At 41.5% G+C, this 16,269-nt stretch overlaps 1 protein-coding gene across 1 annotated transcript in view; it reads right to left on the reverse strand.

The window, feature by feature from the left end:
• AFF2 (ALF transcription elongation factor 2) overlaps nucleotides 1–16,269 on the reverse strand; it is a 287,858-nt gene that overhangs the window by 101,585 nt on the left and 170,004 nt on the right. Inside the window, exons 4-7 of the mRNA XM_034438607.3 lie at nucleotides 15,250–15,294; nucleotides 2,604–2,696; nucleotides 1,272–1,308; nucleotides 257–308 (exon numbers count right to left, since the gene is read on the reverse strand). Coding sequence (XP_034294498.2) covers nucleotides 257–308; nucleotides 1,272–1,308; nucleotides 2,604–2,696; nucleotides 15,250–15,294 — 227 coding nt within the window. The remainder of the gene's footprint in view (nucleotides 1–256; nucleotides 309–1,271; nucleotides 1,309–2,603; nucleotides 2,697–15,249; nucleotides 15,295–16,269) is intronic.

A 16,269-nucleotide genomic window follows, 5' to 3' on the forward strand; every position in this document is an offset into this window, starting at 1 on the left:
GCTCATGAGTACATTTAAAAATGTACTCATGTCTTCTGGAGATATGACCAGCATTCAGCCAGTTGATGGGGATGGCTGGCAACTTTCATCATGTGTCATCATGCAAGAAGACACTCATCATTGCCTTGATTTGCTTTCAACCAACAGAAAGAGTGACCCAACAGTAGCTCGCCACAACCCAGATCAAGCAATGGTAGACACACATCAACTTCATCCTTTAAATGTACCAAGGTGTCAGTAAAGAGAAAATACTTACGATTTCTGTGGCACAGATTTGGTTGCAACTTTATTGGTAGGCTCGTTCCATTCTGAAAATAAATGAAATGAAAGTCACATCCGTTGCCTTAGATTTTGCAGCAACGGCATATCATCCCGCAATCTCTCTCAAAACAAGCCCTCATGTGACAAAGCATCAGGGGTACTCCTTGAATGACGGCCACAATTGATCCAAAGTTTCTACCGCTAAACGAGACAAACGTTCAGTGAATTTTGCTCCGTTTTACGACCTTCCTCACCACCGTCCTTAAATGAATCATTGGAGGTGTTAAGTTAGTGAATCCGGCTTCCCCGCTGACTTTGCTTGTCAGAAGGTCGTATTTTGATCATGTGACCACGGGGATGATGCAACGGTCATAAGATTGAAAAACGATCATAAATCGCTTTTTTTCCCAGTGCTGTTTTAACTTCGAACGGTCATTAAAGGAATGCTTAAAAGGTAGAGGAGCATGCCAAAGCCAACTTTTTCTGGAAAAGGAGAGGAAGAAAAGGGAGGAGAAAGAGGAGTAGGGGAGAGGGTTAGAAAGGGAGGAAGAAGAGAGGAGTGGGGGGAAGGGAAGGGGAAGTAGGAAAGAGAAGGAGAGGAAGAACGAAGAAAGTAGGAAGAGATGGAGGAAGGGGAGGAGAAGAGGAAAAGTTGTGGTAAAAATAAAGGAGGGTAAATGGTAAAGAGAGCAGCGCCGAACAACAAAAAATGAAAGTTAAAATGAATGGAAAATGATGGATAAAAGATTGTACATTTAAATATGTTTATGAAAAATAAAAATAAAAACTCTTTGAGGAAAAAAAAAGCTAACTTTTTCTGTCGGATGGAGCTGAAACGTCCATCCTTTGTCTTTATGGGGTGACAGATCAAGAGATGAGTAGATGGTTTAGAGAAGTTGTCCTCTCTCTAATCCCACCAACTGAGGATAGTGGTGGAGGTTGGGGTCCAAGCATTCTTAGAGGGCATCAAGTGGCAGTACGTTGGTTTACCTCCAGGACAGGAGACTTACTTTGTGCAGGGTATCCTGAGGTCAGATGCTGGCAATCCTACAAATGGAAACAAAGAAATGTCAACGTTGTTCAGGAAGTTATTCGCAGAACATGTCAGATTAACTGCAGAATGGACACATTAGCAAAGAAGTTAACCCACTAAAATGTTAACAATCCAATCTAACGCCATCTCACTTCTGGATGAATATTCAAGCATTTGTCCATATCCTCCTATTCCCAAGATCCCTGTCCTTGATATTTAATGAGAACTTTGCCAATCTCGCTCACTAATCTGGCACCTGCTCTTCAGGATGTCCCCAAGTAGGGAGGATCAAAGCTGAAAGCTCCAGCATCCATCTCAAGAAATCCATCAAAGACATCAAGATATTAGGATTCAGGTCTGCTATATCATCTGAAAGATTAGTCCCCACGTTTGCCATAAGAGGGACGTGCATTCATGACTGCTTACCAGCCTGATGCTTAAACCACTGATGGGCCTGAATGGAATCTGTGGTTCTGATGGAAGGAGGGCAGGAAGAGAGGAACAAGGGAGGGAGGGAGGAAGGGAAGAAGGAAGGGGAAGTCGAAGGAAGAAAAGAAGGAGAAAAGATAAGAGGGAAAGACGGAAGGAAGGAATTCAGTGGAATTCACAGATGGAATAATCTGGTGCAGGGGTCGGCAACCTTAAACACTCAAAGAGCCACAAATGTCCTAACCGGAAGACCCCGTTAAGTTCTGGAGCCGACCGGAAGTCCGGTTCCCCCATCATAGTCTCCTCCTAGCACGGCGTCCTTTTTCCTCTACTTGTTCTAACCGAAAGCCCTATCAATTGTAGAGCCGACCAGCAACAGAGAGCTACAGCAGAGGGATGAAAGAGCCACATGCGGCTCCAGAGCTCCAGGTTGCTGACCCTTGATCTGGTAGAATAGGCAGATGTCCTCCAGGAGAGACATTCCTACAAATAACCTGTCCCCCATTCCATGCAGGGCTTCCAAGGTGAGAACCAGCTTGTTCAACTGCACCTGGATGGAAACTGGAAACCAGTGCAGCTTGTACAGCAACGGGGTAAACCCAGATACATGGTGTAATAAAGGGGCACCCAAAACTGCAGAAGGGGCTGCATTCTGGACCATGTTGTAACGGTCTTCAGAGGTAGCCGCATGAGCTGCATCTCTCAACATCCTTCCATCAAGTATCCTTTAGATAGGTTGGGGGACTACAAAACATCACCAATGGCCTTGCTGTGCTCCAAGAGAATTCTGGGAGCCGTAGTCCCAAAAATCACAATGTACTATGTTGTGATTTCATACCTCTGAACAAATACGTATTTGCAAGCCTGCTCTTCAACCTACCTGGGCCTTGCTTGGGATAGTAAATTTGTTCTGTTCCGCTTTGCCGGGAGTGTGGATAGCAGTGAGGGGTGGAGGCCATGAATGGGTCATCTCCTAGCAAACAAAACATAGGAGTATATTTTCAAGTCAAGGACAAGCCATGTTCTTTCCCTTTGCATTTCCTTTTAAGCATCCCCAAAGTCAGGCTAAGTCATACAATTGTTTGGGTTTGGTGCCATATCTTGTGTGAACACAGCTACTGTGATTTGTAAATTAGGCTACAGCTTAACGGAGTTGGAAGGGACCATGTAGGTCATCTAGTCCAACCCCCCACCCAAGCAGAAGATCCTACACCACAAATGGCAGTCCAGTCTATTCTTGAAAGCCTCCAGTGATGAAGCTCCCACAACTTCCAAAGTTATTCTGTTCCATCAGTGGATTGTTCTCACTGTCAGAAAATTTCTCCTTATTGCCAGGTTGAATCTCTCCTTGATCAGTTTCCATCCATTATTTCTTGTCTGGCCTTTGAGTGCTTTGGAAAATAGCTTGACCCCTTCCTCTCTGTGGCAGCCCCCCAAATATTGGAAGACTGCTATCATGTCTCCCCTGGTCCTTCTCTTCACTAGACTATCCATACCCAGTTCCTGCAACCGTTCATCGTATGTTTTAGCCTCCAGTCCCCTAATCCTCTTTGTTGCTCTTCTCTGCACTCTTTCTAGAGTCTCAACATCTTTTTTATAGTGTGGTGACCAAAACTGGATGTAGTATTCTAGGTGTAGTCTTACTAAGGCTTCGGGTATGAAAGTGAAAAACGCACCCAATCAATGGTGACTTTTTCAACAGAATGGAGTTTAAAACAGAGCAGAATATGATGTATGAAATCAGTCTCTCCAGAAATGGATTGCATTTTTCAGCTTGCCTGCTTTTGTGTGTGTGTGTTTTTTTTATTTTAAAAAAAGAAAGAAAGACGGGAACGTTTGATTTTTAGTTTCTTGGTATATTTCTTTGTTTATTTGCAGGGTTTACAGGCTGCTCCCATCCACCAGCTCTGAGCGACATGTAACTCTCCCCAAGATGTAATTGGGAGTAAACCAATGCAATCAATTTTTAAGAAGGTTACAACAGTTATGTCAATAACTCAGTCAAAGTAAAGTAACTATTTGCTTTAAAAGCGTCTATCTGGAGAGACAAGAAAGGGCTTCATCTCAAAGAAGATATTGGCTGTCCAATACCTTCTCACACCATCATGGATCGTGAGTATAGATTACTTCAGTCCTGTCTTTCAGTGATCGTTCAGATGGAATATGACTTTTGAACCAATCATTACATAACCTATGGATGCTGCATGCCAGGGTGATGGTGAATATCCTTTCTAAGGTAGGTAAATTGAGGACCCAGATTGTGGGGGCAATAAGCTGACTTTGTATAAATATACAAAAGGATGAAGGCTATTGCTTAACGCATTGTAAGCCGCCCTGAGTCTCCGGAGAAGGGCGGCATATAAATCAAATTTATATATATATATGCATATTCTTTCTAGCCAGGTTTTACCTACGTAAACTAAGTTGTTCTACAGCCCTGGTTCTGTGAAATCTCATTCACAAGTTTCTGGGCCTTTTTTCTGCTTTTTTCGTTTGCGCAAGAATGAAAATCCAAAAATATCCCATCGGAGGCTATATTAACCGCAAAGACCATGGATTGTGCAGAGGCAGACAAGCTTACCGGACTCTTGCGAGATAGACAAGAATCGGAGCTATATATGAGTTGGGACCGGTGGTATGCTTGGCTGCAAAAAAGAAACCTGAAGAAGAATGTAAAATAATAATCTTAGTGTGACTGGGGGTAAATATTTATAGGAATATTGCATGGCAGTTGAGAATTTTTTCTTCTGGATAATCTTTTCTCTTTTTGATGATTTGGTTTAATGGAGGTTTGTACTATTTCTAGGCGAAAATTGATGCCTTAAAACTCTATATGTATTATATCACTCTCTGCAATTCTATTCATATTGCTATATTTTTTTCTCTGTAATTTTTAATAATTTTCAATAATTTTTTTTAAAAAAAAGATATAAACCAAGTAACCAAGGCTTTATTTCAGAATACAGGCGGGTGTTTCCAAAATTCTGTCAACTAATGGGGGAAAAAAGTTCATATTTCTTGTATGAAGTGGTGCAGAAGAGAAAGACAGAGTTTTCAGAAACGATGATAGAGGACTCGTGACCTCATTCCTAAAAAAAATTAAAACTAAAGATTGAAACATTGTTTTAACCATCTCCATGTCCCACCCCCCCTTAAATTGTATTAATGAGGAATAGACATTAAACCAATTCCGAATCCTTCATTTTTCTTCTTCTTCTTCACAGATTCTGTTGTCATTTTAAAAGTAGCTGTAGATGCCCTCAGGTAATGAACAGAGAAGCAGAGACACAGAAGATGCTAATGAGTGGCCAGGAAAAAAAAAAAAAGAAGAAGTTGTGGTATAATTTGTCTCTAAGGCAGAAGAATTAATGGCTCTCAAAAGAATTGGAGAGAATTAGCAGGCAGAACAATTAATTCCACAATACTCTTGAAGGAGTGGAGAGGCAGGATGAACTTCATCCCAGAAATAAAGCGGACCAAAAAAAAAATATGTTTGTTTGAAAGTACAAACACATTCATCTTGAGTTTCTGCAAGAAAAGACTCTCTTCCATGATTTGGCCATCGGAGCAATTTCGTAGATTGGAGGAGAGATGGCAAGTGGTCCAAAGTTATCCAGTGGGTTAATTTGGAAAAACGAGGTCCATTCTGAGAGACCTTTACCACTGAGATACACTTCTTCCCTTAAAAGTGATTACAAGGATCGATCCGGTAAGATCCACTATCTCAGGAGATCAAAATGGATCGTCCATGCCCAGAAACTCTGAAAGCTGAAAGAAGCACTGGGGGTAATCTTACCCTGTGGAGATTCTCAGACATCCAGGTCATAGTTGTCTCAAAAGTGCTATTTTGTTTTCTTGACAACTGGGCAACTCGGAGAGCTGTTGAGACCGCTTGGGGGGTTTAATCTGTGCCCTCAGGGTCACCTGAATCAGAGTTCAAATGAATGTGGGGTTTTCTTGGAACTGCTGGAAGGGCTGTGTTAGAAACTGGAGATAGGTGGTATCTTATTCTATCTCCAGTCTACAACACAGTCCTTGCAGTTCCAAGAAGATTCCATAACCAATTGCACCCTGCAATAAATCCCCAAGTGGCCTCAACAGCTCTCAGAGAGAGCGCTAATGACCAGATGACTACAAAGAAATACAATCCTTTTATCACTCCACTGTCTTGTCAGAACCTCTCCTCCCATCCAGTGGTAGGATTCAGCCGGTTCGGGCCAGTTCAGGTGAACCAGTAGTTAAATTGCTGACTGGCCCTGCCCCTCCCCTTCCAGAAGTCCCCAGGTGCCCTATTTTGGCTCCCAGATAAATGCAGGGAGGCCTACTAGGCCCAAAACGGGGCACGAGGGGGGTGCGATGTGCCCCTCCTGTGGCCCGTTTTTGCTCCCAGTGGGGATGCAGGAGGCCAACTGCTGCCTGTCACACCCCCTGGCCACGCCCATCATGGCCACACCCACCTACCCAGCCAATCATTAGGGCAGAAAACAGGTTGTTAAATTATTTGAATCCCACCACTGCTTCCATCCCCTCACTACCCAGTCTCAACTGTCAGCGGCTATCCTTCCGTCCTCCCTCCCCACTCCATCAGAACCAATGAAGCTTCTTGGATGAGAAGCGAAACATTTTCTTTTTTCTTCCTCAAGGGGAAAAAAAACACAATCCAGAGTATATTGCATTCCGGAAGAGCTCTGAAAGAAAATATCTTTGGCTTCCCTAAAGGACTGAAGGAAAACGACATAAAAGTGCCTGTTTTTGGAATTATTCCTGAAAGCGTTTAGTTCTACTTTATGCACTAAGCTTCCAAACCCACAAACTGCCTCTTTCCAAAACTGGCAGCCAAACTTCTAAAAAAAATAAAAATTAAACTCATCTCCCCTCAGCCATAGCAGATTAACAGTCCATTTAGCATACGGGAGGATTCAAAACGGAATTCTCCATTTTCTCGTTGCATTCTAACTGATTTCACCTAATCCGTGACTCCTTTTCATTAAAATGGGACACTAAATTATAACAAGATCATTAAATGGATGCACAGGACTGTGTTATGGCTGAGGAAGCCATTAGATCAGGCTAAGTTTCCTCAAATTACTTGGCGCAAAGAAGAATACGGAAACATATTCTCCATTCTGTGAGAGGCAGTTGCCTTATCAATTCTGTTAGGTTTGAAAAGAAAAGAAAAAAAAATAGAGCCACCTCCATCTTCTCTGCGAAATGGAACTATTTTTATAATTTGCCTCCGGTGTGTATCCACAGTAAGCAGAAAGATGCATCTCCTAATAAATGGATTGATAAATCACCAGGCATTCCGCAAACTGGACAGCAGCCACGTCGATCTTCAAAGGGTCTTCAATGAATGATAGAAAACCATCTTGGCTGAAAAGTGGCCTTAGGTTTGCAGGCTTCTATAGTGAAATGCGAGAAGGGTGGAACAGATTTCTTTAAAAAACTGATTTTTCAAAATCAATCATTCAAGGATGATTGATATAGTTCCATGTCTCGCCCTATGATAACAGAATAGAAATAGAAAATAGAATAGAAAATAGAAAGAAAATAGAAAATAGAAAATAGAATAAAATAGAGTAAAGTAGAGTAGAGTAGAGTAGAGTGGAGTAGAGTAGAGTGGAGTGGAGTAGAATTAGAAAGTAAAGAATGGAATGGAATGGAATGGAATGGAATAGGATAGGATAGGATAGGATAGGATAGGATAGGATAGGATAGGATAGGATAGGATAGGATAGAAAGAATATAGAATATAGAATATAGGATAGGATAGGATAGGATAGGATAGAAAGAATATAGAATATAGAATATAGGATAGGATAGAATAGAATAGAATAGAATAGAATAGAATAGAATAGAATAGAATAGAATAGAATAGAATAGAATACGGGTAGGGTAGAGTAGAATAAAGTAGAATAGAATAGAATATGGGTAGGGTAGGGTTAGGGTAGAGTAGAGTAGAGAAGAGAAGGGAAGGGAAGAAAATAAGGGTAGAATAAGGGTAGGGTAGAATAGAATAGAATAGAATAGAATAGAATAGAATAGAATAGAATAGAATAGAATAGAATAGAATAGAATAGAATAGAATAGAATAGAATAGAATAGAATTGCTTTATTTGGCCAAGTGTTGGTCTCGTTGGGACCTCTGATTCTGGAGGGGAACATTGCCAATTTTTCAAGCATTCTTAAAATGTGGAACATCTACGTTCAAAATTGGCATCCATCTTTTTGGAATAACTGGGATCTTGGAATTTTCAGTTCTGGGTCTCCAGTTCATTCTGTCATGAGTTTGGAGTTTTGGGGAATTTCTTTTTTGGGGGGCGAAAGGCTGGTTAAAAACGGGCCTGCTTATTGGGCCCGCTTTATCTGGTTGGGATAATGGAAAAATGATGTTCCATCAAGCTTCGAGGTTGGTTCATGCTAAATTAAAATTCCTCAGGAGGAATTGATTTTATTCTTCTATGTCTCTTCATTTAATTTAATTTTAAAACTGGATTTATAATAACAAAATTAAAATAAAAACAGTAACAATAATAAGAGTTTCGGTGTGGGGAACTGTAGAAATCTGGTCTAAATGTTTGGAATTGCTTTCTAATTGGAGGTGGAAAATGTTTCCTCTTTGCTTTCTCATCTCATAAAGTGAAATATTATTTTTGGTTGAAACCTCTTTCCTTATGTTTTCCTGTGGTTTGAAATGTACCTATTTGTTGTTCTTGGAAATCACTCTAAGCAGCTTGAAAAGCAGTATTGCATGAATAAAATTCATCTATCTCTTCCAAGTTCATATTTTTTTTTAAAAAAACACCACCACCTAAAGATGAAATATTTTCTCCCTCTAGTCAGTTCCTTTTACATAACACCTGCTGGAACAACTTAATTGTGAGATATGTTATTTACACTAAGTCTAGCCTTATACTATTCCGATGAATGGTTGTTTTGACTTTTGAGTTTTGCCAACAGGTTTTTGAGAGAAGGCAATGCAAGAATTTGAAGCAGTGGGGAAAAAAGCAGAGTTATTCTTAAAATGAACACTGGCAAAGATCTAAAAAAAATATATATGCTAAATCATTCTATTAAAAAAATCAAGACTTGATCCCTAATTTTGACCGAGGCTGCAAACCTTTTGTGAACATTCCTGAATAACAAACTTCTGCTATCACCAATCCCCTGAACTTTGACATTTCAGACAAACGGTTGTCCAATCTCTTCTTGAAAACCTTTGGTGTTGTTAGAGCACTCACAACTTCTGAAGGCAAGTTGTTCCACTGATTAATTGTTCTCACAATTTCTCCTTAGTTCCAGGTTGCTTCTTTCCTCGATTAGTTTCCATCCATTGCTCCTTGCCCTGCCTTCAGATACTTTGGAGAACAGATTGACCTCCTCCTTCTATTTTAGACATCTGTTCTGTGTCCTGGGGTGACTGCACAAATTTTCTCCACCTTGTTGTTGTTGTTAGTTGCGAAGTCGTGTCCGACCCATTGCAACCCCATGGACAACGTTCCTCCAGGCCTTCCTGTCCTCTACCATCCTCTGGAGTCCATTTAAGCTCACACCAACTGCTTCAGTGACTCCATCCAGGCACCTCGTTCTCTGCCATCCCCTTCTTCTTTTGCCCTCAATCGTTCCCAGCATTAGGCTCTTCTCCAGGGAGTCCTTCCTTCTCATTAGGTGGCCAAAGTATTTGAGTTTCCTCTTCAGGATCTGGCCTTCTAAAGAGCAGTCAGGGTTGATCTCCTCTAGGACTGACCGGTTGGATTGCCTTGCAGTCCAAGGGACTCACAGGAGTCTTCTCCAGCACCAGAGTTCAAAGGCCTCAATTCTTTGGCGCTCAGCCTTCCTTATGGTCCAACTTTCACAGCCATCCATTGCAACTGGGAAAACCATAACCTTGACTATATGCACTTTATTTCTCCACCTAGCCTCTATATTTCCAGATTTCACTCCTTGCAAAATGTCCTTTGTGCCTTGGTCTAGACTTCTTAGAGGAAGTCTTATCCCGAAGTTGGTTTCGGCAGAACAGCTACAAAGAGCAGTTAATTTATACTCTCCTTGCCAAGGTATTGTCAACCCACTCTCAATGATTTCAAATGAATAGAAATGTAGGTTGCTGGCCTTCTCTTGAGGTTTAGGTTGGAAAACTACAATACGAAGGATATAGAGCTTCGGTTAAAAAATAAATAAATAGAAGAAACCCATCATCAGTGGGAAGAAAAAGCAGACAGTCTAGGTTTAATTAGAGACTTTCTGACCATGAACGAATTCCCGTGGCAAAGTGTCTGGATCAAAAGGAATGAAGTCTCTATGAATTTGACAATTAAGTAAAGAACTCAGGGCATTTGATGTCCTGCTTCCTGATACATTAACCAAGATAGATATCCAGCAAAATAAAACAATAGAACAAAAGTTAACAGCGACATCGGGCTAATCCTGGAAATTGAATGTATGACTAACAGAATAACACAGTTGGAAGGGACCTTGGAGGTCATCCAGTCCAACCCCCTACTTGGGTAGCAAACCCTATACCATTTCAGACAAATGGTTGTCCATCTTTTCTTTAAAAACTTCCATTGTTGGAGCATCCATAATTTCTAGAGGGAAGTTGTGCTAATGATTAATTGTTCTCACTGTCAGGAAATTTCTCCTTTCTTCTAGGTTGGTTTTTCTCCTTGATTAGTTTCCATCCATTGCTTCCTGTCCTGCCTTCAGGTTCATCTCTTTCTTGGCTCAAAAATGGTTCATGATGGCAGTTCTTGAAATCAAACACAGAGTACCTTAGGCCGCATTGCGATGGTTAACATGAAAGCTTCACATTCTTGGGCCTTGTAGTGTCATGGATTTGAACCCATTCTCTATCAGGTGAGAAAGAACTTTTCTCTCTTAGTAAGGCCAAAAAGATAATCCAATAATAATGCAAGAATTTGCTTTCCAGCCTGGAGATTTGACTTCTTTCCTTCAGTTAACTAGGGCTGATTATAAATATCTCTTCCCCAGATCTTCTTCTTTAGGCAATGTGGAACTTTTGCGAGCCATTGAAGAAGAAAAGTTTGAATCCTGAAATGTGCCAAATCTCATCATGAACTTAGAATAACAGAGTTGGAAGGGACCTTGGAGGTCTTCTAGTCCAACCCCCTGCCCAGGCAGGAAACCCTACACCACTTCAGACAAATCTGTTATCCAACATCTTCTTCAAAACTTCCAGTGTTGGAGCATTCACAACTTCTGGTGGCAAGTTGTTCCACTGATTAATTGTTCTCATGGTCAGAACATTTCTCCTTAGTTCCAGGTTGCTTCTCTCCTTGATTAGTTTCCACCCATCGCTTCTTGTCTTACCCTCAGGTGCTTTGGAGAAGAGCTTGACTCCCTCTTCTTTGTGGCAGCCCCTGAGATATTGAAACACTGCTATCATGTCTCCTCTAGTCCTTCTTTTCATTAAACTAGACATACCCAATTCCTGTAACCGTTCTTCATATGTTTTAGCCTCCAGTCCCCTAATCATCTTTGTTGCTCTTCTCTGCACTCTTTCTAGAGTCTCCACATCTTCTTTACATCGTGGCGACCAAAACTGAATGCTGTATTCCAAGTGTGGCCTTACCAAGGCATTATAAAGTGGTATTAACACTTCATGTGATCTTGATTCTATCCCTCTGTTTATGCAGCCTAGAACTGTGTTGGCTTTTTTGGCAGCTACTTGAATCTCTACAGTTCTTCCAGTTGAAGGGTTGTCAGCAGAATGGAAAGTCCAGAGGCTGTTGGGTACACACAACACAAACCAGCCTTCCAAAGGTCCCTGATTCTGCCTGCTGCTAAGATCACCGTTGATTGATGTACTCTCTGTTGAAAAGTGCTCGTTGTGCCACATTCTTCAGACAGCAAAAGGTCTAGGTTGCTATGTTACTGGCATTTGACATCATATCCTTCCCAAGGTGTTCCCATATTTGACAGACTCTTATGATTTACTATGCTGGGCAGCTTGCTATTCATTTGTGCAATGACGTCTGGAAAAAAAAACCATTTGAAATTCAGATTGTATCCTTCCCTCCAGCCCCTCTCCAAACTCTTCCCAGAAAAAGTGGCACGTGTGTATTTTGAAACTCTTTGTGGACATTGGATGCATCTGCACCCAGATGAAAAGAAACAATTAAGGAGGTTTCCGGGAGGGTGAGGGACATGGGGACAAGTCTATTAACAGGCTAATTTTGCTTTGTGAACAAATCATCTCAACCAGGGCTAGTGCGTATTAAGTCGATTAGCGCCTTTCAAATTGTACAGGAAAGGTAATATTGCATATAATTTTCTCAGTCAAGGGCATTTTCACCTGCTGATCAATTTACATATTCTCCAATGTCATTAGAGTGAAGCTAGTCATCAGGAGGGGGCGAAGAGAGAGAATAAATTACAGAGTTTTGTTCATTTTATTCTAATTATAAGCAGCCTCTGTTTTGCTTGGGAGTATGCAGCTTTTAATTAATACTGCACCTGTCCAACTATTTATCTGGAAGGATGGCATGGCTTTTCCTAACGAGAAGAACGTTGTTCTTGGAATTGGCATCTATTGATCTTATATATTAGAGTTGTCATGTTCTATCCTAAATACAATGTAAAAAAGATGTGGAGACTCTAGAAAGAGTGCAGAGAAGAGCAACAAAGAGGATGAGGGGACTGGAGGCTAAAACATAGGAAGAACGGTTGCAGGAACTGGGTATGTCTAGTTTAATGAAAAGAAGGACTAGGGGAGACATGATAGCTGTCTTCCAATATCTCAGGGGCTTCCCCAAAGAAGATAGGGGTCAATTTATTCTCCAAAGCCCCTGAGGGCAGGAGAAGAAGCAATGGGTGGAAACTAATCAAGGAGAGAAGCAATTTAGAACTAAGGAGAAATTTCCTGACAGTGAGAACAATTAATCAGTGGAACAACTTGCCTCCAGAAGTTGTAAATGCTCCAACACTGGAAGTTTTTAAGAAGATGTTGGATAACCCTTTGTCTGAAGTGGTGTAGGGTTTCCTGCCTAAGCAGGGGGTTGGACTAGAAGACCTCTAAGGTCCCTTCCAACTCTGTTATTCTCTTAACAGTTGCAAGGATTACTTATGTCTAGTCTAATGAAAAGAAGGACTAGGGGAGACATGATAGCAGTCTTCCAATATCTCAGGGGCTGCCCCAAAGAAGAGGGAGTCAAGCTATTCTCCAAAGCACCTGAGGGCAGGACAAGAAGCAATGGGTGGAAACTCATCAAGGAGAGAAGCAACTTAGAACTAAGGAGAAATTTCCTGACAGCGAGAACAAATAATCAGTGGAACAACTTGCCTCCAGAAGTTGTAAATGCTCCAACACTGGAAGTTTTTAAGAAGATGTTGGATAACCATTTGTCTGAAGTGGTGTAGGGTTTCCTGCCTAGGTAGGGGGTTGGACTAGAAGACCTCCAAGGTCCCTTCCAACTCTGTTATTCTCTTAACAGTTGCAAGGATTACTTATGTCTAGTCTAATGAAAAGAAGGACTAGGGGAGACATGATAGCAGTCTTCCAATATCTCAGGGGCTGCCCCAAAGAAGAGGGAGTCAAGCTATTCTCCAAAGCACCTGAGGGCAGGACAAGAAGCAATGGGTGGAAACTCATCAAGGAGAGAAGCAACTTAGAACTAAGGAGAAATTTCCTGACAGCGAGAACAAATAATCAGTGGAACAACTTGCCTCCAGAAGTTGTAAATGCTCCAACACTGGAATTTTTAAGAAGATGTTGGATAACCATTTGTCTGAAGTGGTGTAGGGTTTCCTTCCTAAGCAGGGAGCTGGATTAGAAGACCTCCAAGGTCCCTTCCAACTCTGTTATTCTATTCTGTTCTGTTCTGTTCTGTTCTACATATTAAGAATTGTCATGTTCCATCCTAAATTTGGAGTTTTCTTCACCCCCGGGGAAGGAAACTTTACGGATCAGTCTCTTCCCTGGTCTGACATCCAATAGATCTCTTTCAACTCTCCGATTTCCCAACCAACATGAAGAAGAAGTGGTGATGTGACTTTTGTGAACAGACAACCATTGATGTTCTGACTTAGGCCTCTCAAGATCAGGAAACAGACTCCTCGTCCCGTTAAAACCTCTTTTATTTAGGTTAAAGGGAAATTCCTCTCCAGCAAAGTCCCGGCAAACAGTCTTCCATGAGATTTCACAACTACAGACCTAATGTAGCAGCACTTACTTACTCGGCAAGAAGTCAGGAACAGATCTTCACCCTAATGAACTGAACTAATTGTCTCCTGCAAACTCCCCTCTCCTTTCGCTCCTCTTTATTCCCTCTGGGAGGGGCCATTCACTGTCCACCTGTGCCTTTACTCCTGAGTTGGCCCTTGTTCCTTAGCTGTTCCCTTCTCCTGGCAGCTCTGTGCATGCGCACATCGGGAACAGGCCCCAGCTGTTCTTCTGCCCCATTGACCTCTGACTCTGAAGGCACCGGATAACTGTCAGTTGGCCCTGGCATCCTCTCTGCAGAGCCCTCATCAGAGCTTTCCCCAGACTCCAGGACTGGCCCATGTTCCTCCCCAACCTCCTCACTGTCTGAGTCTGCCACCAGCTCCACTGGCTGCTGGCGGGCCACAACAATTGACTGGATTATTCTATTAGTCTAAAACTCCATGCATACAAAGCTCGAATTCACAAAGATCAAGGTTTAAGCTCTGGGGGAAAACTTGAGTATAGACGAAGACTTCCTGCTTCAAACAAGTGTTGTGTCCTGCTTCAAACAAGTGTTGTTGTGTCTTCATGAAGACATCATGGCAACCTCTAAAGGAGAAGGTCTGCTTGCTGCTGGTCCTCACATGGTGAACCCCAACAGCATTTTATCATCTGAAGAAACCACACAGACTTCCAACATTGAACATTCACCAAGTTCAATGGTGACCCAAAAGAGATTTGATTTTGGTAGAAATCTCTGTAGGAAAACACTGTATGGCCTTGAGGAAGGACTATGCAAGAATGTATGGATAAGATTAACCTGACTGATGCAACTTTATTGTAATAGAATAGATGCATTCTAGGATGGAAAGCTACGTCAAATATGGGATGCTTTTGATCCACCAAGAAGGACCTTCTTCAGAATACTTTCTGGGCCCCTTCTTTCAACCTCCATTTTTAGTTTGATGTTACTCAGTTGAAGTGGCTTTTGAATGAGGAATACAAATTGTAACCCTTAACATTTTTGTGTTGCGGTACTGCAAATGCTTGGTTTCACCCAACTTCTTGATATTTCTGTAGGAGTTATGGATGTTACTATTTTGGCTGTTGAAAGTTCACCTCTTAAAGCATGAGTTTGCTTTACTAATGGATGGAATTGATTCTATTTTTTTCTATGCTTCCACAGAGTTCAATACACACTCTTAACTCCAGCTAAAATAGGATTCTCAGCTTGAAATAACTTCATAAGTCTCCCAGATAAACAGAGATTTGACTATATATATCATTACAGTTCTAAGCTAAATGCTACTTAACCTACTATCGAGATTCTATGATATAATTGACAAAAAGGAATTCAACTTACCCGTAATATCTCTTCCACACAGTTGGAGTCATTGGGAAGGCTAACCTAAAAGAGGGAGAAGGATACATGTAGTCAGTCTAAAATGGATTTTTTTCCGGTCATAGTACCAATAAAAGACAGTCAATATCAACAGGTTACATGTCACCTTTTTAAATGGTAAAACAACAAAGCATTACTTTTCACTGTATCCCCAGGGAAGGTCAGCTTTCCTTAGTTATTAATTAATTTGTTGTACTTAGAGACAGCTCCATCTATATGATTGCTCAGATATATATCAACAAACAAATCCCAATTGAAAATCTCCATGCCTAAAGAATCCATACTGCTGTTAATTCATGGGGAGAAAATAGCATTGATGAGCCGATAGGATTGTTAAGCTAGTTGCAGTCTGAATAATATTTCTGTTTGTGTGGTGGAATGTAGTCTGGATTTCCAGGAGGGAGGGGCAATGCCAACTTGCAAAGCATCCCTGACCTGCTCTCGAGTTGCCATAAGCCAGGGAGATGGGTAAACGGCGAAGCAGCATGGCAGCCAAAAACAAAAACACATTCCAGACGTATTTCTCTCAAGGCTATCTCCCAGGATTAGCCACAGAGGCCAGAGGGGAGTGATAGAATCCTGACAGGCTGCTTCCCTGAGGGCAAAGAGGCAACAGAGCTTAGAAAATTTGGTCAGCAGGCACAGGGTTAAAACGGTTCTTTCCTAGCTTATCTCCGAATATATATGCAGTTATGCAAATAATTGCTTTAGATTGGCACGATTCTGTCTATAGGTGAAGAATAATAAAGGAAACTACTCATAAGAAACTCTACATGTCATTCTTGGGTCTTGGGGACTGACAGTTTGCCAATATAACATACAAACGGTTTTTAAGAGTAGTACAGACGAATTTAAGTTACAGAGAAGGGATAGAGGAATTAACAGGCTCTTGAATAACTTCTAATTTGCTCCAGTCGATGGGCCAGTAATAGCATATAGATCACTCACTCCTTCTAGGAACCCCAAAGCAGTTTACGTGTG

Source organism: Pantherophis guttatus, chromosome 12 (assembly GCF_059756535.1).
Source record: "Pantherophis guttatus breed Tessera chromosome 12, ASM5975653v1, whole genome shotgun sequence".
NCBI classification, from domain to species: Eukaryota; Metazoa; Chordata; class Lepidosauria; order Squamata; family Colubridae; genus Pantherophis; species Pantherophis guttatus.